This window comes from Sminthopsis crassicaudata, chromosome 4 (genome assembly GCF_048593235.1).
Source record: "Sminthopsis crassicaudata isolate SCR6 chromosome 4, ASM4859323v1, whole genome shotgun sequence".
In the NCBI taxonomy this organism is placed as follows: domain Eukaryota; kingdom Metazoa; phylum Chordata; class Mammalia; order Dasyuromorphia; family Dasyuridae; genus Sminthopsis; species Sminthopsis crassicaudata.
Genome location: NC_133620.1, coordinates 365,602,969 through 365,625,201, shown reverse-complemented (window position 1 = coordinate 365,625,201; position 22,233 = coordinate 365,602,969). Strand labels below are relative to the sequence as shown.

At 35.1% G+C, this 22,233-nt stretch overlaps 1 protein-coding gene across 2 annotated transcripts in view; it reads left to right on the top strand.

The window, feature by feature from the left end:
• The window catches only part of HSF5 (heat shock transcription factor 5), a 36,311-nt gene continuing 14,078 nt past the window's right edge, over nt 1-22,233 (top strand). For both annotated transcript variants that reach the window (XM_074261912.1, XM_074261911.1), the window contains exons 1-3: nt 1-688; nt 7,083-7,457; nt 20,563-20,660. In XM_074261912.1, coding sequence (XP_074118013.1) covers nt 49-688; nt 7,083-7,457; nt 20,563-20,660 — 1,113 coding nt within the window. In that variant the 5' untranslated portion in view covers nt 1-48. The remainder of the gene's footprint in view (nt 689-7,082; nt 7,458-20,562; nt 20,661-22,233) is intronic.

The window sequence follows — 22,233 nt, the reverse complement described above, 5'->3', positions numbered from 1 at the left end:
AGCCGGGCTCGGCGGCGACGGCGGGGCGAGGCCCGGGCATCGAGGGCGATGGAGGAGGCACTGCTCTCCACGCCCATCAACCCCAATAACTTCCCAGCCAAACTGTGGCGGTTAGTGAACAGCCCGCGCTACCGCTCCATCCGGTGGGACGGGCGCGGCGAGGGCCTGCTCATCGACCAGCCGCTTTTCGAGGCGGAGCTGCTGAGCCCGCCGGGGGCAGGCGGCGGGGGCGGCGGGGGCGGCGGTGGGGGTGGCGGGGGCGGCGGGGGCGGGGGTGGCGCCGGGGGGGCCGAGCCTGAGCTCTTCAAAACCACCAACTTCACGAGCTTCATCCGTCAGCTCAACCTCTACGGCTTCCGCAAGGTGGTGCTCGGGGGGCCCGGTCCGGCGGGGCCCGGCCCGGGGCCCGGGGGGGGCGGGCCGGCGGGCGACGGGCCCCTGCACCACTTTCACAGCCCACACTTCCGACGGGATCAGCCCCAGTTGCTGGTGCACCTCAAGCGCCTCACCAGCGCCAACAAGGCCAAGCTGGCGGCCGGCCTCGAGGTCTCCTGCCGACCGCCCAACCGCTTCCAGAGGTTGCTGCTCACCTCCGCCTCGGCTTCGGCCTCGGCCTCCACCTCCCCGCTGCAGCACCAGGAGCCGCCGCCGCCACCCCCGCCCTCGGGGGCCCGGCCTGAACCTCACGGTGAGTGGCCTCCAGCACCCTCGCCTCCGGGCTCCGGAGGGATTCCTTGGTCCAGGCCGGGTTGGGGGTGGGGATGGGTCAACCGTCTGAAGGGTCGTTGCCCTTTCCTAAGAGAACTTCTTAGAAATAGGGAGGGGGGGAGGAGGAGGGTCAGGGACTCAGCTTCCCCAAGCCGCCTACACCTTGAGGGGCCTCTGCTCATTTGCCTTGGAGGCAAAGACCTCCCCTAGCTCGCTTTCTTCCAGGACCCTAACAGGGCCTTTGAGACATCAGGACAGCCCCTCCCCCAAATCTTTTTAGGCCCCACCGTATCCTCTTTCCATATGTCAGTTTCCTCTTTGAGACATCGGGCCGTCCCATTCCCATTCTCAAGGGTGGCAGCCCAGCTCCTGTGGTCAAACTATCATACACCTTGCATCCCTGAAGACGCTTAAGTATCAAAACTCATCAATGACTATTCATTCACCAGAAGTCTACCCCTGTACCTCTCTGCCTTATTGTGGACTTGACAAAAGACTTACCTGTACGTTGCCACATCCTTGGCCTTCCTCAGATACATCTGTGGCTATTTAGATCTTTCTCAGGCTATGTGTTCTTAGGAAGAAACCTTGAAAGGAGCCCTCTTTTCCACAAAGGAATGTGAACTGGGATTGCTTGTTACACGTGACAAACACGATGAAAGTCAAAGTGGAAGGGAACTGGAAAAAATCGCAAAAAGAAAACGATAGAATTTTGGACATGTTGGGACAAAGTGGACAGGCATAGAACCAAAAAATCTTGGTAGAAATGTTGTATAGTTACATATGGTAGTTATATGTGCATCTTACGGTAACAACAAAAACTGTGTTGATTGTTTATGTATCTTAGAACAAAATATAAACGTAATTTTTTTTTATTTAAATGAGGAATATTACACCTCATCCCCATTGACAAATCATTTGCTTGAACTTTTAACGACAAATTGTAGGGTTTAATATTGATTGAAATTTTGGAGCTGTACTCAAGATGCAAACTAGGGTTATGATCCAAATGGCAACTTTTACTCAATAAAGCAAAACATTTAGAGAATGTTCATGTTTAAACTTAAAAGCATATGTTATTTTAATTTTTAGGGTTCATCCTATTTGGAAGGGTATGCCACTGGATGTAACTAACCTTTTAGTATTCCTGCAAAAGAAAAGGTTCATGCCATCTGACTATATTTTATTTTTTAAAGTCATTTATAATCTTCATTTCTGACACAATTCCCAGAAACCTAAAAGTTACAAGATTGATTCAGAGCTCCATTCTCTGACTATTGAGATCATAGATTACAAAACAAAATGATCTAGGAGAAATCAACAGATTATAATGAAAACAATTTAACTTGACTTTACTGTCAACTAGAAGAATAACAACATTCAATGTAGACTTAACCTGTTGGCATTTCTGTGCTTTTTAGAATTAGAGGGAAAAAAATATTGGAGGTAATAAGTGTGGAATTACCCTGTGGGACTAGTTAGCTCCTGAAGTAGATTAGCTTCTAGATTATGCAAAAAGGACTTAATTTTCTTGGGTTTTGAAAGAATAGGTGGTAATTGGATTAAGTGTTGATGACTCCTTAGCTTTCTAAAAGGGGCTAGGGCCTCTTAAGTGAATGAAGTTGAAAAAATAGCATTGCAATGGCGGTATATTCCTCTATTAGAAGAACTTACGTTGTGGTCATTGATTCTGATAGAGAAAGGAAATGTGTCAACCTAGGCATTAATTGATAAACTCCCAGATTTCTCACCAGCCCAGCCTCAATTACCTGGTGAACAAAAGGAAAAGTGAGTGGAAAACTGGTCCTCTGTTGACATAGACACAGAAATGGAATCTGATATCTATTGTCCTCTTTAGATATATTAACACTCAAGTTTTCATTCTGTTTTTTCTCTATGACTTTTTTCTAACTTCTCACACTCAGGAAATAAATAATTTTTAATTGAAGGAACAACAGTTTCTAGATTTTTATTAATTAGAAAAAAAACACCTCCATCAAATGAATGATTTAATTTAGAGGAGTTCTTTAGGTGATTATAGACTTCTAAAAATTCTTGCATTATTTTTAAAGAAGGATTTCCTTTCAATATCTATTCATGTGATATCTCCATCTAGGTATTTATCATCTGTTTCTCACTTGAATTCTAATCTTTATTATTTCTCATTGCTAACTGGGCCACTCATATCTCAAAACCATATAAATGTATGGCAAATATGAACTGAACAATATTGAAATCCCTAAGTGGGTCATTATAGGGAGGGAAGACTGTTGATTTGAATAGAATGGAGTTTTGCTGTAGGTTTGTGAAAGTTTAGGAATACTCCTATTTTAACCATAGGTAAGGATGGGCAGCTTTGATTCAGTAGTCAGGAAGACCTGAATATAAATCCGCCATGTGATTCTGATCAATTAACCTTTGTTTGCTTCAGTTTCCTCAGCCCTAAAATGGAGATGCAAGACCATCTTTGTAAGGACCAAATTAGATTATTTGTAAAAAGCACTTGACACATAGTAGGCACTGTTTAAATACTTATTCTTGTCCCCTTTCTTATTCTGTCTTTTGTTCTTTTCCTTTTGCCCGCCCTATTATGGAACTTGTATAACTTTGTGTTTCAATATATGAGTTTTCTCATTTCCTGTGCTTAAAAATAACATAATTTTAAAATGTTGGTTAAACTTCAACTCAGATCTGAAAGGAAAAAAATTTAAGGGTAGATTTCCTAACTTATGCATTCAGGAAAATATCATTTTATTACTTACTTCGGCCCAGGAAGGTAGGACAATACCATTGAACATTATAGGTCCAGGAAGAGCATAAAAAAGTTTTGGCATTATGGTCTGAAGATTAATTAGTTCAGACTCTGAACATCTGAAGATCCATATTTGCAAAACTGAATTCCATTAGAACTCTGTATGTATAATTGAAATCTGTGACCACTTATTTGAAAAAGATCTTTAATAGAGAAAGAACAAGTACTTCCTCCTGTTCTTAAGGACTATCTCTTACGAGTTCTATTCTGACCATCAATGTTCTGTTCTGTTCAGTTCTGTTCTTTTTTTTTTTCCTTTCTATCTAGCTCCATGTTATATACATATAATCTGAATAGTATAGATTATATACATATATAATGTATATTTTAATATTATACATAAATATATGTATACACATATATAAAATCTGAATAGAACAGAACTTTGATGGTCAGAATAGAATTCTCAAGAGATGGACTTAAAGGTAGGATGAGGATAATCTTTTAAAAAGATTTTTCACAAAAAGTGATCATAGCTTTCTATTGTTTCTTCTGTTCAGTCTCTTCATTTGCAAAATGAAGTTGGATTGTGTGCCTTTGAAGTCATAAAAGTCCATAATTTTCTTATTTGGGGGGTCAGTAGCACTTAAAATATTACAAATTGACCTCAGAAAACTGGTACTTACACTGGTAGGAATCTATATCTAAAATCATATTAAAACATGTCCAGGAAGGTTGAAGATTGTCTCATCTGAAACATACTTTGGGATTCAGAGATATAGTTTAATCATGTAAATCTGAAGGCATTGGGTACCCAAAGAAATCTTTCCATTGAAGAGATGGTCCCAAATCTTAGAAGAGATGGGCCCAAATCTTAGAAGAGATGGTTTTAGTAGCCTTGTGTCATAGATGCATTAGCTGTGCATGTAGACAGACTAGTCCCCAGCATTGTGACAATTCTTTATATCTGGGAGTTTTCTTGTGATTTTGGACATGATCCATGAGTCTGTCAGTCAAAGGTGATGGTGCCCTCTACACTTTAGAGTTCCAAAGGCCTTAAGGAGTTGTGATTTAATGCTTGCTCAACTTTCTACAACCATATTAGACATAGGACTTGAACCAGCTTTTAAACCTTTAAGAAAAAAAAAAGAAGGAAAAGTGACCTAATAGTAATTCTTTTAAGTTAGGTTAAGTGTAGCCTAACCCAGTTTCTTCTGAATTATGGTAACTTTACTTTTGACTTAGTACTTTTGACTTTTCAGTGAAATTAGACTTTGAGGGAAGAGGATATTAGCTGGATAATGTCTCTGGTGGTCACTTTGCTATTTTCTTTATTACATAATTGCCAGAGAATCTAGTTTTTGGACAACTGGCTCAGAATCCAGAAAGCCTCGGGTCGCCTTGCCTTGTGGCTTTGTGACCTACTATAAGCTGTTCGATTTCTTGGTGTGCCAGTCAACTCTTAATTTAAGATTATAAATTTCAGAAGTTATGTATCCGAATGGGTTGAGGGAATTCCTAAACTGATAAAATTTTCCATATAGGTACTGTCTTCAAAAAGCATTGTAATACAACTTCATGTCTTCAAACAATAGAGAAGACATAATCATGTAATAAATACCCCGAAGCATCATTTATTTATTTATTTAGCATATTAGCTAAAACATAAAAGAGGCAAGTCAGTCTTCCAAATAAAACTTGGCTCTTTCTCAGGTCTCATAAGTCTTTTAGATTATAGTTTTATAGTCAAGTAAAAAGGATCTCTAATGAGTTTAGATAATGAATGTGTTATCATGATGGGGTCTTTAGTTACTACTTTAGGAAGTAGAAGAATTTAGCTTATTTACAGATTATCAAACCAAAATAACATAAAAGGAAGCTCTTTGTCTACAGCTCTTTGTTTACTAGCAATAGAGGCAGATACCTCAGTGTAGAAGATTCACCCTAGGGATTAGAATAGTTTTGCCAAATAATGTTTTAAAAATTAGTCTAAAATTTCAACTTCTCAGATTTGTATTAGCTTTACATATTACATTTCTCTAACAAATTATTTTAAAAAAATCTTTTTTACATTTCATTAAGATAAGAATTCAGTAATTCATTTGTTGAAAATGTTCACAGCATTTATTGAATACTTGCTAACTATTCAGGTGTTGTAGTGGATGCACAAGAATGATTTTTTTTTTCTCTCAAGGACTAAACAGTTCAGAGGCAGAGACAGTAACATAAAACAAGTGATATAATTTAAGGATTAAAGGATTGATCCAAGGCTGTATTAGTTGTGACAGGTTTCAATGGGGACTTGAAGCATCGGCAAGATTTTAAAAAAGGCATGGAATGAGGCTGAGGGCCTCATTATATTTGCAGGACAATAAAGAGACCTGTTTGATTAAAATGGAAAACTTGTAGAGTGGCAGCTTAGTGGAAGATAGAATTTTGGAATTGGAATATTCCAAATACTTAGGTCCAAATTCCATCTCTGATTCTAGTTGTGTGATTGTGGACAATTAACAACTCTCTGAACCTCCTTCAGACAACTTCTCTAAGATTGTAATTTATAAATAAATTTCGTTCTGACTCAGTGGATGAAGTAGTCACACCATAAGTTTTGAGAAGTAAAAGCAAATAAGTTTAGGCTTTGGAAACTAAGAGTATGGAATTGATAGGGAGCAGTGGAATGACATGCTGAAAATGTCTAAGGAAAATAAGTGTGACATGAATCAGTGAGAGGTTGAGATAGAGGGTGAGGAAATAGGTATTATGGAGATCAGACAGGAAGCTTTTATACTGATGGTCTGAGCTTGAGATGATTGGAACCTGGAGTAAGTTGGGAGCAGTTAGAATGGAGAAGGGAACATTTGGTATGAGAAATGTTTTGAACGATGACTGGCTGCAACAGGTTAAAGATTTTCCGTTTAAGTTTCTAAAAGCACAAATTTTCATGAAAACAAAACTAAAAGGGACAGGAATTTTTAAAAAAAGTGTGCTAAATATCTCTTCATTTCTTAATTTTTTGTAGGAATTTGCTTATCTTCATATCCATTCTGTACTCCTTGGTATCTAAATAGCCTGAAAGAATTACTGGATCTTCTAGAAATCTTTTTTTTTTTTTTTTTTTTTTTTTTTTAAAGGAAGAAGGGGAGTTTAGTCTTTTCCTAATTTTAATAAATCTTCAATTTTCTTAGGTAAGGTATTCATCAAGTCACTAGAAAGTCTCATCTCTACCTACTGGCTTCCTTTAAGTTTCAGCTAAAATCTAAAGTGTCTTAAAATTCTTAGTGTATCGCTCACATACTGACTGCCTATGTGAGTTAGCACAGGTGAAATAATTTTTACCTGATCATCACCCTTTCATTGAGTAACTGCTTTCAACACCAAATATTTGGCCTATTATGACTAGGTGTTAGTGTTTTGCCACAGAATGGTCTTGTAAAGTTTTGGGTACTAAAGAAATCAAGTTTTTAGTTTTAAGTTATGGATACTGAAATAGTTTGCTAGTCTTCAAAATAACTGAGAATTACATTATGTACAGATCAAGAGTAACACAGTTTGCTACCCTTACTTTACTGTATCTGCTGTTGTCATGTAAAACTAGTAAACGTGCTCTTACTTTTTTATGCAGGACCAGTGGCCGTAGGACAGTTTCACCGGTCATTCCGGCGAGATAGTTTGTCTCCTTATTCCTACGTATCAACTTCATCCCACAACCACAGCACTTTCCCGCTGAAAGGTTTAGATCGGACCCCGATCCCTCCTAGAACGTGGCAGAACTCCCTTGGGATGCACCCAGGACAGGTGGAGACTTCCCCCACTTTCTCAGATAAAGGGGTTCCATTTCCTGTACTGCAGAGGTTTCCAACTGAGGTTACGTATACCCTCCAGCCCAGCGCCACATCTGTTCATGTTCAGCAAGGGCCTCAAACAATGGTCAGCTCCTCCCAGAAATATAGTAACTACACACCCTCAGCGCAGTACTCCCAAGCCTACTATCCAACAGGTATGAGAAGGTTCTAGCTCAGTAGCTTCCAGAAAGGTACTTTAAAACTGAGTTTTTATCGTCTTGAATGCACTTTAAATTTTTGTTTAATCAAGTACAAAGAGTAAAGAGTATGCCATTATACCTAAGAAAATGTCTTTTTTTCTTTTCTAGGGCCTGTTTTTAATTGGCATTATATTTAAAATCTATTTTCTTGAGTTTTGTATAACTCTTAGAGGCTCTGGAAGATCATACATTTTGAGTGAAAATTTTATGCATTGTTATTAAATTGTCTCCCAAGAGTCAAATTAAGGCTTTGTATACTGGTACCCTGGTATCCATTCTACTTGCCTTATAAATTAGCCTTAATTTTTTTATTTGTAAAAATGAGAGAGTTGAACCAAATGATCTCAAATGTCTCTTCTAGTTCTTAACATACTGTACATCTATGAGGTAAGACTATATTAAAACCACATTCATTTAGTACTTAAGTAGTTCTATAAGGATGTTCCCCTTATGCTTTCAAATGCAGAATTTTGCTTTAAAATGGGTATTAGATTAGAAGTATTAATAGTTTTTGTGTATTAAAGTTAATTTTTTGTTTTCTAAAAACTTGAGAATGGGGTAAACTAAGTTGAGCAGAAGATAGTGGTAATCCCCTAGTAAATGGAGCAGAGGAATATTTCTGTAGTTTCTTCCTACTTGAGAATCTTGGTGAACCGAGAAAAGAGGCTAGGAATGGGTAGAAGAAGAGAGATTATAAAATAAACCAGCTTTTAAGTCTGTCTGGTATGGTTTTGATATGAACTGGTAGATCCTAATGTCCTACTGGTCTAATACCCCTGTCATAGGGGCTTTTCATTTGAAAACTTATAGCAGTTTTGGGGGCTTTCTTTTTCTACTTTGCTATCTACTTTATTGCCATTTTCCTCAAATGTATTTTCAGTTTTGCAGACATTATGCTGATGATTTGATTGTTTTGCCTTGTAATATATGGAATATGTAGAATGATGAGGAATAATTAAAACCTGGAATAAGTGCTTCAAAAAAAAGAACAAAAAGAAGGCAGCAGTTTTTAGAATTTAGAAGCATATATTTTTATAGATTTGCTGACCTAGAAGAATTATTTAAAGTTCATGTAGTCCATATCTCTGTCTCCCAATAGGACTAAGCATAGGAAGATAGCTAAAAATAAAGGAATGCAATTTGAATATGGGAATGAAATAATTTGTTGCTTTTTCAGATGTAAGTCTGCTGTATGTTACTTGTGTCAGCATTCACTGTTTACTGTTACTGAACCTGGTATTGATTAAATAGCTACCGGAATTTTTTCAAATAATTTTATATTTTTTTCCACTTTATTGTTTTCAACATTCATTTTTGTTAGATTTTGAATTCCATTTTTTTCTCCCTCCTTCCCTTCCCTCCTCCCTTTCCCAAGAGAGCAAACAATCTGATATAGGTTATACATAAACAATTATATTAGTCATGTTCTGAAAGAAAAGTCATAACAAAAGGAAAAAGCCATGAGAAAGCAAAAACAACAAAAAAAAAATGAAAAATTAAAATTCTTTTATCTGTATTTAGACTCTGGATGTGGATTGCATTTTCTATCCCAAAACTATTAGAATTGTCTAGGATCCCTGTATTGCTGGAAAGAGCTAAGTCTATCAAAGTGTTTCATCACACAATCTTGCTGTTGCAGAGTGCAGTGTTCTCTTGGTTCTTCTCACTTCACTCTATCACCCTTCCAGAGTTTTCTGAAATCTGCCTGCTCATCATTGCTTAATAGAATGTATGCCATTACATTTATATGCCACAACTTATTTAGCCATTTCCTAATTTTTGGACATCCCTTTAATTTGCAATGCCTTGCCACCACACAGAAAGAGCTGCTACAAATGTTTTTGTACATATGGGTCCTTTTCCCTTTTTCATGATCTCTTTGAGATGCAAACTCACTAATGGAACTCCTGGATCCAACGATGTGCATAGTTTATGCCCTTTGGGCATAGCTCCAAATTTCTCTCCAGAATGACTAGATCATTTCACAATTATACCAACAGTGCATTAGTGTCCCAGTTTAACCACATCCCCTCCAACATTTATCAATTATATTTTCCTGTCATCTTAGCCAATCAGAGAGGTGTGAGATTGTTTAATTTGCATTTCTCTAATCAATTGTGATTTAGAGGATTTATTTTGTATATTAAAGATGGCTTTAATTTCTACATCTGAAAATTGTTCATATCTTCTAGTCATTTGTCAATTGGGGAATAACTTATATTCTTATCCATTTGATTCCATTCTCTATGTATTTTAGAAATGAGGCCTTTTTCAGAAACAGTGGTTGTAAAAATTTCCCTCAGTTTTCTGTTTTCCTTCCAATCTTGACTGCATTGGTTTTGTTTGTGCAAAACCTTTTTAATTTAATGTAACCAAAATTATCCACTTTGCATTTTATAATATTCAATATTTCTTGTTTGGTCATACATTTTTCCTTTCTCCAAAGATGTGATAAGTAACCTCATTTTCCTAATTTGCTACTTATGTCAACTTTTATGATTAAACCTAGAACCTATTTCTACCTTATCTTGGTATAGAGTGTGAGATGTGGTCTGTAACTGATTTCTGCCATAATATTTTCCAGTTTTCTCAACAGTTTTTGTCAAATAGGAAGTCCTTATCCCAAAAACTGAAGTCTTTGGGTTTATCAAACAGTAGATTGCTAGTTATTGATTCCTGTATCTTGTATATCTAACTTTTTTTACTCCATTATTTTTGTGTAGAAATATAGATTGTGTAGGACTTTAAAAAGTAAAAAGTAATTTCTATTTTATCCTAGAGGCAAGCTACTGGATTTGATGATGAGTTGGTCAGGTCTGCACTTAGAGAAAATTAATTTGATAGCAGTGTGTTGATTGGACTGGAGTGGGAAGGGACTTGAAGCAGGGTGCTCAGTTATAAGTTGACTGTGTAATTCCGAGTGAGATCTAAGTCATTGAGGGCCTTAGTTAAGATGGTAGTTGTGTGAGTAGAGAGAAGGGGTAGATAATATTGTGAAGAGATGAGATATTGTGACGGTAGAAATGACATTTGGTAACTGGTTGGATAAGTCAGATGAGGAAGAATGAGGAATTAGTTGAAAGTTGTGCCAAAGTTAAGCATCTGAAAGAAAGATGGTTGTGTCTTCAACAGAAATCGTGAAATCTGAAAGAGGGGGGGATTTGGTTGAGGGGGGAGAATGGTGGTTAGAGAAGGACGACTTCAGTTTTCAGTGTGTTGAGTTTAAGATTTGAAATGTGCAACACTCAGTTGGTAATAACAGTGGCTAGCATTTAAATAGTGCTTTAAGATTTGCAAAGTGCTTTACAGGTATTTTCTTGTTTTCTTTTCATAGTAGTCCTGGGAAGTAGATGCCATCATTATCTCCATTTTACAGAGGAGGAAACTGAGACAGGTTAAATGCTTGCCCAGAGTCATACAGCTAAGTATATAGGTCCAGATTTGAACTCAGGTCTTCCTGACTTCATGTCCTGTGCTCTGTTCATTAGCTGCCCTCTAGCTTGCTTCCTGATCTTTAGTTCAGGGAGAGATTAGCACTGGATATATAGAGAGTTTGAAATTAAATTCATAGAGATAACTAGTTAAATCCGTAGAAGCTGATAAGTTCACCAAGTGAGAGAATATATAATCTAACAGGGGTTCTTAATTTTTTTCTGGTGAAGCCTATGATGGTTCCTTAAACTAATGTTTTAAAATACATAACATAAAATATTTAGGATTACAAAGGAAACCAATTATATTAAAAGATAATTATGAAAAAAAGTAAGAAAGAAAAAAAAAAGCAATTTCACAAATCTCAGATTAAGAACTGCTGGTATAGCATAAGAGGACCAAGAACAGAACCTTGGGAAAAAAATGAAAGAAGTTCTGATATAGATGATGAGCCAGCAAAGACGACTATGGGTAGTTGTCAGATAGGAAAACCAAGAGAGAGTAATGTCAAGAAAGTTCTAGAGAAGAAAGAATATCCAGGAGGATTTAATGTAACAATGTCAGATGCAGCAAATAAGTTGAGAAAGATAACTGAAAGATGATCAGATGTAGCAATTTAGTTAGATGAACTTGAAGAACAGTTTCAGTTGATTCATGAGATTAGAAGCCAGGTTTCAGAAGGTTAAGGAGAGTGAGGGAGCAGAGAGGAGAAATTAGAGGAAGCAAATATAGATAACTTTTTCTCAAGTTTGACTGATAATAGGAGATGGAATGTAGGATAGTTTGAGAAGATGATAGGGTCTAGTGAAAATTTTTTTAAAATGTGGGGAGATTTAGACTTGTTTAAAGGCATTAATCTAAGAATCAGTTGATAAGGAAAAGTTAATTGAAGATGTACTCTCCTAGAGAAGAGGGGAGAAAATGGGATTAAGTATAACATGTGGAGCACCTAGATGGTGCAGTGGATAGAGTATCAGACCTGAAGTCAGGACCTGAGCTCAAATCTGGTCTCAGATACTTCACACTTCCTAGCTGTGTGACTCTGAGCAAGTCACTTAACTCCAATTATCTTGGCAAAAAAAAAAAAAAAAAGTATAACATTCAAGGGAGTTGGTTTTGGCAAGCAGAAGGGCCATTTCTTTGTCAGAGAAGGGGAGAGGAAGGAGGGATTAGGATATGATGTCAAGAGGTTTTGAGATGGAAAGAATGAAAGAGGAAGCTTATATTGAATGGCCACAGTTTTGTCAGTGAAGAGTCACTCCCTTTGGAATGGGAAGGGGGTAGAGTGTGAGAAGGATTTAAAGGCTTTAACAGGTTTTTAGCTTCTTGGGAAGTGAGGTATGGCATTGATAAGGGAAGAACTCTTACTTCCATAATTGACCTATTATTGACTTAACTGAATTTAGATAATATGAATTTGCAATATACCTACATTTAGTATAGGTAAGATGTACATGTGTGTGTGCATATACATGTGTATTTACTTTATTTGACTTATTTATAGACTACTTTTCTTCCCTATGTTGCTGGGGATTTTTTTCCCCTTTCACCTCTCTATTAAAGAGTGAAGTACATAAAGAAAAAAACTCATCTAGCTAATAAGCTTATTACTTCCTCTACCTGCCTGGGTCATACTTCCCACCCCATCAATGAGGTGGAAAGGAAGGATAAGGGGAAATACAAGGAGGAGAAACAAAGACCCCATTGACCTCCCCACTTTTTATTTAGTCCCTAGAAACTTTAGAATCTGTTCCTCACTTTCTCCACACCCGGTTCCTATCTTGCTGGGCACCTCTACCATTAGTTTTGAAGCCCACTGATGTAATTGTGGATTGGTGTGTGTGTGTGTGTGTGTGTATGAAACCTGGCATCCCAACTTGAAATTCTAAAAGGCTTCTCTTCCTAAAAACATTGTTATACATAATGGTTAGGTTATAAGTTCCAGCAATGCTATATTTAATATATGAGTGAAATTAGTTTTTGTGTACTGAATTAAAAATCTAGGCAGGTATAACATTTTTTAAAGAACAAAATGTGTTCTAGTTCAAATAATATTTTTGCAAACCCATTAAAGTTAAAAGCTACATTTATATGCATATTAGATTTTGAGTAGATTTTGATGACCAAATTTAGAAAATTGTTATGATTTAAGATAATTTAAAATTAATTAGCTAGGATATGAGCCTTTAAATTGAAAATTAATTTTGAGAATTCAAGGTGGGAATTGTGAAGAGACTAAAAAGGACAAGTAAGAAATAAAATTGATGATATAGTAGTATACAGTGTTTAAGAATGAAAAAAAGGTGGGGTTTTTATGGATTATGTGAAAGTTTCCACAATCTGATTCAACTTCTGATTTTCCATCTTTTATAAATTAAAAGAAAGTAGTAAATTTCTTGGAGTTATACAAATGCTTACAGTGTTCATAAGAACCTTTAAAAAACAAATGTGTAGAAGTTATTGAGAGATGAATGTTAAGTAAAAAAGCTTTGAAAAATATGGAACATTCTAAATAAAATCTGCAATTGTTAGATTAAAAAGGCCACTGATAATGAAGAAGGCTATCACAAAAGTATTCTATTTTATCACTGTGAAATAGTGTCCCATCTGAGCATGGTGGCAAATGTCTATAATCCCAACTCCTGGGGAGACTGAGGCTGGTGGATCCTCAATTTGTCAATTCCAAGCTACAGAGGGCTGTGCTAATTGGGTGTTGACAGTAAGTTCAACATTTAATAAGATAAATATCTGGGCGTGGAAAGAGTATTGAGTACTGGGTTGCTTAGTGAGGAACACAGACATAAATCAGAAATGAAACTAGTCAAAGCTTTCATGCCATTTGCAGTGGAATTAGACCTGTGATTAGGCCTGAGCATGACAGGGAGTCTCCCAGTCTTAGTAAAGAAAGACCTTGATTCCAATATTAAATGAATTGAAAACCATTTAACAGGTAAACTTCTTTTCAAATAATTTGAAGTGTTAGTGTGACAAGTAACTTTACTAAAAGTATGTATCACAGAGATAGGTGTATTTATTTTTTATTTAAATGTTTACTCAGGATCCTTACTATATCTTTTGAAGAATGGAACTAGCAAATACTTTTATGATATTAAAAGATTAAAAAATATTAAAAATAATTTTTTTTCTATTTGGATAAGATCTGTCATTGTACTATAAAATAGAAAAGAAGTAAATGTATGAGGATCATGCTGTGTCTAGTGAAATGATTTAAATTTGCCTTTCTTTCATATTTTTCTTACTGGGCTATAGCTATACATTTGTGTATATATGTATGCGTGTGTTTGTGGGGAGGTTGGGGGTATGGTACTCCCAGGATATAGAAAGTCTGTGTAAAATATTTTGGCTCTCTCTTCATACCAGAGAAGAAATCTGGATTTTTGTCTTCTTTTATGGATTGTTTATAGTACCTTATTGTAAAATTTGGGTTGCCATTATATAATGCATATATATATATATATATATATATATATATATATATATATATATATATATATATATATATATATATATATATACATATATGTGTGTATATATATATATATATATATATATATGTATGTATACACACATATAACATTTTTAATGCATTTTTGAGTTTTTAAACTTTTTTTGTCTTTGCTGGCCCTCACCTGTCAGCTGTATCTTTCACAAAACCCTTCTCAAATTCCTATTTAATTTCTTATGCTGACCTAAAGTATATTGAAACTCTTAAAATGGCAAATGTTGCCAAATTGAATTGCAATAGTTTGGTTTTCTTTTTTTCCCCACAGGTTTTTCATTTTAGATATTTTTAGATTGCCCTCTGAAGTTTTCAAATCTTGAATTTATAAACAAATTTAAAATTTAGAGGTTTAAATGCTGTTACTACTAGTACTTTTATAATCAATTACCATTTGTTGTTTGAATCTTAACTAAAAAGGCCTGCTTTGAAAATAAAAATCTATATTTTTTAGATAGCTAATGAAAAAAATCCTTAAGTCATTTAATTTTTAGTGCTTTAGTTTCCTCATTTATAAATTTGGTGAGTTGGACTAATAGATTTCTAAGGTTTCCTCCAAGTCTAAAACTTTTTTTATAAAATTGAGACTATGGCTGCAATAAAATTGAAAGTTCTTATCCATGACTAAGCCTTTTCTTGCCACGAGGGGGCGAAGCTGTGTTGAGTTTTACCAAGATTTTCCATCCACTCTGTGTTAGTAGACAAATCCTATTTATTTCTGGCTTCTAGCAATCCATCACAAATTACTTCCCTTTATTTTATTTCTTTGAATTTGTTTTCTCTGGAATCCATACTTTAAGGATTATGTAAAGGTAAATATTAACATAAAATTTTAGTCTTCTGTATTTTAAAAACTGAACATCTGTGCTGTTTTTGGAATTACTGAGCTGGAAGGGACCTCAGAAATAATTAATTAAACTATTATAGCCAACAAGTGTTTATATAAACTCAACTCAAACTTCCAAAGACAAGAAATTCACTGATCTATTTTTGGAGAGCTCTCATTATTAGAAAGCTTTTCCTTATGCTAAGCCAAAATCTTTTTCTTTCTAATTTCTATGCATGGCTCCACTTTAGAAGTAAACAGAATAAATCTTATGTATGACAGTTCTTCATAGATTTGAATTTTCTCCCCTCTTCCCACTCTTTTATTTTGCCTTCCTCCCAATCATCTCTTCTCTAGCTTCTTTGACCCATCCTTATATGGTGATATAGTTTTGAGACTTAATATCCTCTTGATTCCTTTCTACTGATTGCTTTAAATAAATGCTAAGCTTTTTGATGAAATTCACAGAACTTTTTTTCTTCTTTTTTGAATAAGACTAGATATGGGAAGTTTTACTTGTTACTTTCAACTTGTTGCATTCAAAATAGGTGGAGGAATTTAATAAATTTACTAAAGAATGGCTAATAATTCATCTCTAAAGACGTTGCTATAATTGATGACTTCATCTTGGTAAGCTGACTTGTACTCTCATTCGGTAAATGAGAGACCCGTCTTGTTTATTTAAACTACAATCATACTGGTAACTATTCCAAAGAAGTCAGGCCTTTACACTGTCTTAATTGCAAATAGAATGTTTTAAAAAAGTTTGCATTAGCAAAACTCTCTTTTGCAAATTATTTCCAAAAGGTATGGTTTTTCTATGATAAATGGCTGAAAGCATTTTAGATTGTTTTGGCTGTCTTATTGCTTTGATACTTTGATGGATCTGTGTTCTCATCCATTTGATGTTCCTTAAGTGATATACTTCATCTTTTGCCCACTTAGTGCTTCTCTTGGCTTCCTGTAAAAATATGCTGTAAGAGCTCTACCCAAGGAACTGAGGATCTTATTCTAGGTAAAGTGTCATTGAAGCACATAGATGACTCATTTATTTTTTCTTGCTATGTGACTAGCCATTCTACTTTTCTGGTCATATATTTGGTATTATTCTTTAGACTACTTCCTTTGTATAGTTCTTCCTTGATAGTAGTACATCAGAGCTTGCTTGTGCCAACCACGTGCATCTCTATTGATCTTTCAGGGAGCAGTAACTTTAATTTTTCGACTGTGCTATTTTATGCTTTATTCAGCATCTCTGGAGGAATGTCAAAAGATGGGCCTTTATTTTGGGGAGAGGCTTAGGGTTCTTAAAAGCATGAAAGTTTTCAAAAACGGTAGAAGTTGCTCTCTTCCTCCAGTTCAATTCTGTGTTCATTTCATTGTCCATGTACAGTATCTGTCTCAATATATGTGTACTGATGGATCGCCTACATATTATAATCTTGAAAATAGGCATTTTTCATCCTTTTTTTTCTGCATGAATAGACTGTTTTGAGTAATTAAGGATTTCATTTAGCATGTTTTGCAATTTTCCTAGCTTGATATAATTCTTACACTGTCATCAACAAATAGATTCACCATCTACATACTGTTCCCATTTGAACTCCGCCAAGCACTTTTGATTAGTATTCATCTGTTTTATCCTTTACTTGATTTTAATAATCAGAGAGTAACATACAAAGTTGCTGCCTTGTTGATATCTACGAAAGAGACTTATGTGAATTTGAGACATACACAGGAGACAACTTGTTGGAAGAGACCTTTTTAATACAGTATTTGGCTGTATAGAAATAGATGCCTTTTTATACACTGTAAATAGTAAGCATAATGATATCTTATTTTTAACCACCTTTCAGTCAGTTGTTAGAGATTTTTTGCAATAAAGTGTCATTTGTGAAAGCCTTGTCTGTTCCCCTCCTGTAACTTCATCATGAGTTTGCATGTAAAATGTCATAAAGTATGTCTCGGAACAATAGGCATATATTCAAAGTTTACTGATATTCTTTCAGGCTATTCAATTCAACAATTCAATTATAACTATATGCTAGGGTACTATCCTGGGTACTAGAGATACAAAGACAAAAGTTAAAGTTTTTACCTTAAAGAGGTTTTATTCTCCCAGAAGATAACAGCATGTATACAGATACCAAAATATATGTAGTAAATGCATAGTAATTTAGGGAACATGGGGAAACCATTACTAATTTTGATGGGGAGTTCAGGAATCATCTTTTGTAAACAATAACATTTGAACTAAAGTTCTCCTTGGAGAACTGAGATGAGTATTCCAGACTTGAGAAAAGCAGAGATTGTTCAAGAGCACAGAGATGGGAGGGAGGATATCTAGTACATGGAATAACAGGTAGGTTAATTTAAGTGGAGAATATATGTGTAATCAGCTTAGAATAGGAGTTCTTAATTTTCATGTGACATGGACCTCTTTGGCAATCTGGTGAAGCCTGTGGATTCCTTCTTGAAATAATGTTTTAATTGTATAAGATAAGATATATAAGATTACAAATGGTATTAAATTATAATTCTCAGAATTTTTTTAAGAGGCCATTTATCCCAGGTTAAGAAATACTGTTCTAGAAAGGTAGGTTGTAGCTAGATTTTGAAGGACTTTAAATTGTCAAGACATCTTTTTTTCTCTCAGAGACTTAACCAGGTTCTTGACCAGGTGAAATGATATTGATCTGTATTTAGAAATATCAATTTGTCAGCTGTATGAAAAAAATGGATTTTCTTGGGGAGAAGCTGTATAAAAGATGTCTCCTGCAGTAATTGAGGCAAGATGTAAATACCTGAATTAGGGTTACTGGTATGAGTAGAAAAAAAGACAGATGTGAGTGATTTGGAAGGAAATTGACAATTGGATATGGAGAGGAAGAATGAAAAAATTGGATTGAATGAATTGAAAACTGAACGATTGGGAGAATCCCTTGACACATAAGGAATTTAGGTAGGATTTGGAGAAAAGACGTTAAGTTGTTTGGGATATGTTGAGTTTGAGATACCATTTAGGTGGTAATATCCAAAAGGTACTTGGAGATGGAAGACTGGTTTTCAGGAGAGAGATGAAAGCTACAGAGATAATTTGGGAGTCCTGTTAAATAAAATAATTGAATTCCCACAGTAGCTGATGAGATCACCAAGGGAAAGATAGAGACCAATGGAGGCAGCATTTGCAGAAAATCTTGCAGAGAAGGCCAAAGGAAGGGATAGGACAGACTGGAGGAGAACCCAGAGAGAATATTGTCATGAAAACCTATCTAGGAGAGAATATCCAGGAGATGATGGTCAACATTGTCAGATTCAGATTTCAATAATAATTAAGAATAATGCAAATGTATGAAAGTGGATGATAGTGGTTGAGAATGAGAATATAATTGCCTTTTTTTTGGGGGGGGGGTAATAAGATCAAAGATATTTTCCTCCAAGAATGTCACATGCTCCCTTGCTCACCACCTTTCCTCTTTTGGTTACCTAAAGATTCAATCCCTCAATATTTTCTGTGCTGTTCGCTTTTTAAAATACCACTTCATCATAAAGCATATCCTAAGTTATGGTATTAGAATCTAAATGTTGCTCCACTAACTTTGATAAAAAATTTTTTGTTATAAAAATCTTTATAAATATTTTCCATTTTTAATGTTTCATGGTTATTGTCTCTCTAGAAGATGAAGTGTTTGATTAGAGATGTTTTCTTTTGGTAGTCTTGTTATGAAAATTGATATCAGCTAAAACTTTGATAGAAAATAGCATTAGTCTGTTGATGTCCATTCCTCCATCTGTTTCCCATTTTTGGAGTGTCAGTAATTTGTTTAAAGAGGTAAATTGGAATTATTTTGTACATCTTGTTTTCCTCATTTTTATTCTAATTCAGTATTGCTATTGATCTTTATCCTAACAGATTGGTACTCTTGAGTATACATTACTAATTCACAATGTCTCTGACATCAATAACAAGTCATTTCCTATTTAACATTAATTTTCATTTTCTTGTGATGATATTTAGTGTTCTCTATATCCTTGTTGCCTTTCTCTTTTACTAAAGAAAGTATTCATGATATAAGTATGTGTGGTTCATATTTACAACTCTTTAGTCTCTCCCATTTCTTAATCCTGAACACTGTTTTTCAACATATTTTTCACTGCCCTTCCCAATTTCTTTTTTTGTGTTGAAGACATGGTTAATTAAAACATATGGCAATTCTCATTTGGAGGGGTTTATTGAATTTGTCATAGAATTTTTTTTTGCTCTGCAAATTGTTCATTTTTATGGTGGCCTTTGGTAGCCTTTTTGCAAATGTTTACCATAAAGATTTCAATGGCTGCTGACTAAACGACCAATAACAATGATTATTGTTGTTGTACCTAGACACAAAGTAAAGACATCTCCTTTAACTATTTACCTTTTCAGTGAGAAGCTTCGAGCTCTTTTTTTATATTACAGCATGTTTTCCCTTCTGATTTTGTTTATACTGAAAATGTTAACATGAATATAATTCATTTTCTGTAGTGGTGTCTATTTGTTCATCTTTGGACAAAGATATCCCATTTGAGAACCAGCAACCATTGAGTAAATGTTACAAGATGATCTAAAAACTTTTATTACTTATGTCCTCTGCTCTAACCCCTTTTTAGATCTTTGTGCTATTATTACTTCAAAAGTGCCTACACACCAGACTTGAGATCATTTTATATTTTTCTGTGTTTGGTGGCTACAGCCAAAGAATTCATCACCAAGTGGCCAATATACTGGTGATGAATTTTTCCATACCCAGGTAAAGTGTTCTTCAGAAAGCAGATGTTATTTGTTGGTAAGGCCCAATCAAAACTTTTCTGATGTATTTAGAACCTTCTAGAGCTTGGCTTCATTATGATAGCCTTTGAGAATCCAGATCAGCTCCCATAGTATGATACGATTTCTGCATAAGATTTTGTTTATTAATAACTCCCTAAAATGTTTGCAACTGATAAAACAAGGCTTTCTACATTGGAATCATTCTAACAGAACAAAATCTCTTCCAATGAGAATATAATTTTTTAAAGATAATAGCAAATAAAATGGTGATGTTAAAAATATTCAGGTGTGGCTTTTTAAAAACCAGGTCTATACTATTTATGGTAAACAACATCTGTGAAAAGGACTAAATGTTATGTTTAAAACAGCCCAATACAATTAAACTTTTGGTATTTCACAGCAAAATTGAAAGAGGAGTACTGTTACTTAATAGAGGCTGACTGTGGTTGATGTATTCCCTGTGTTTCTATTATAGCAGTACTACAGTGTTGCTCCCCATCTACCCACATGGATGCCCTAAGTAGCTGTGTCAGTCCCACTGCCTCTTCCTATGCACACTGCAATTATTTCCAGGTGAGTGCCTTAAAATAACAAATATTCTCTGTGATTTATAACTAGTGGGAAATTTTGCATTGGACCTATGATTTCATTGGCAATATTTCTCCCAATGAGAAATCTACCTCTACCAATATAGACAAGCACTTGCTTTTAAAGTTATTTGGTGCACTGGGAGGTTAAAAGCTTCTTGTCCATGGTCAGTCAGTATGTCAGAAGGAGGACTTGAAATCAGGTCTTTATTAAGTCAGGCTCTTTATTCATTCTTCTATTTTGTCACTGGGAATTCATAGGATCATTGAATTTTGAGCTGAAGGGATTTTAGATTTCTTGTATTTCACCATCTCCCTTTCTATTTTACAAATAAAGAAATAGTTCATGAGAAGATGTAATTTGCCAAAGTCATGTGAATAATAAGATTTGTATCACACACCCTATCTCTTCTGATCCCAAATTCCATGGTCTTTGTAAAATACAATCAGAAAAAAGTTTTATCAATGTTGAGTACATTTAGAATTTATAATATTTTAGGAATCTTAAGTTTTTTTTTTAATCATTGATGGTATTTATTGTTGTTGTTTATTCATGTCTGACCCCTTTTGTGATTTTCCTGGTAAAGATACTGGAATAAAGATACAGGAACGTTTTGCCATTTCTGTCTCCAGCTTATTTTACAGATGAGCAACTGAGGGTGTGAAGTAACTTACTAAAGTCATATAGTAAGTGTCTGAGGCCAGATTTGAACATAGGAGGATGAGTCTTCTTGGCTTCAGGCCCAACACTGTTCCATCTAAATGCCCTAATAGGGCAGCTAGAATATATATCTAGAACATCATCTTCTGTACCCTAATAATATATGTATAATTTGTGAATTATTATGGCCAAAAAATCATCATTGAGGAGCCAGCCTAATGATTAGTATTTCTGAACTTAGGCAAGTCTTTTCCTTTTCTTTCTAGGTTACTAGAAGTTTCTTCTTGAAGTTTGTTTAGGACCTGCCAAAGCTTATGCTTTATTGACATAGCCCTTATTTAAGAATCCAGGATCACCTCCATGTAATAATAAAGCATTATATTGGGATTTTAGTGGAGAATAATTTGTTTGCAATTTTAAAAATATAAAATTAAATCCATAATTATAAAATACTTTTAATTTCATTAATGAATAAATCTTGTGATCTAAGTCACCATATTAAATATATAATCAACGATGATAAATCTTAAAGCAACAAAATAAAGAAATGTGTACAAAGGACTAAACAATGAAAATGATCTTTATTGCTTTAAAACTGAGTATTCTAAGTGTCAATTAAAAAACACAATGTATGATTTTAAAATGTTATTCTGTTATTTCTAGTAGAACCCCAAAACCAATTATTCTCCCTGTATACATTCATCTACCTATTTAGCTCCTATATACAAAGGACTGGCATTTTCAGATTTCTTTTACTTTAAAGATCCATATGTTCTTTTTCATAATCAACTATATAACCTCAGTTCTTTTCATTTTTTGTTCAAAATGAGTTATCTATATATTTCTACCATGTTTATTAACATATATTGGACTACTTGCCATCTAGGGAAGGGTGTGG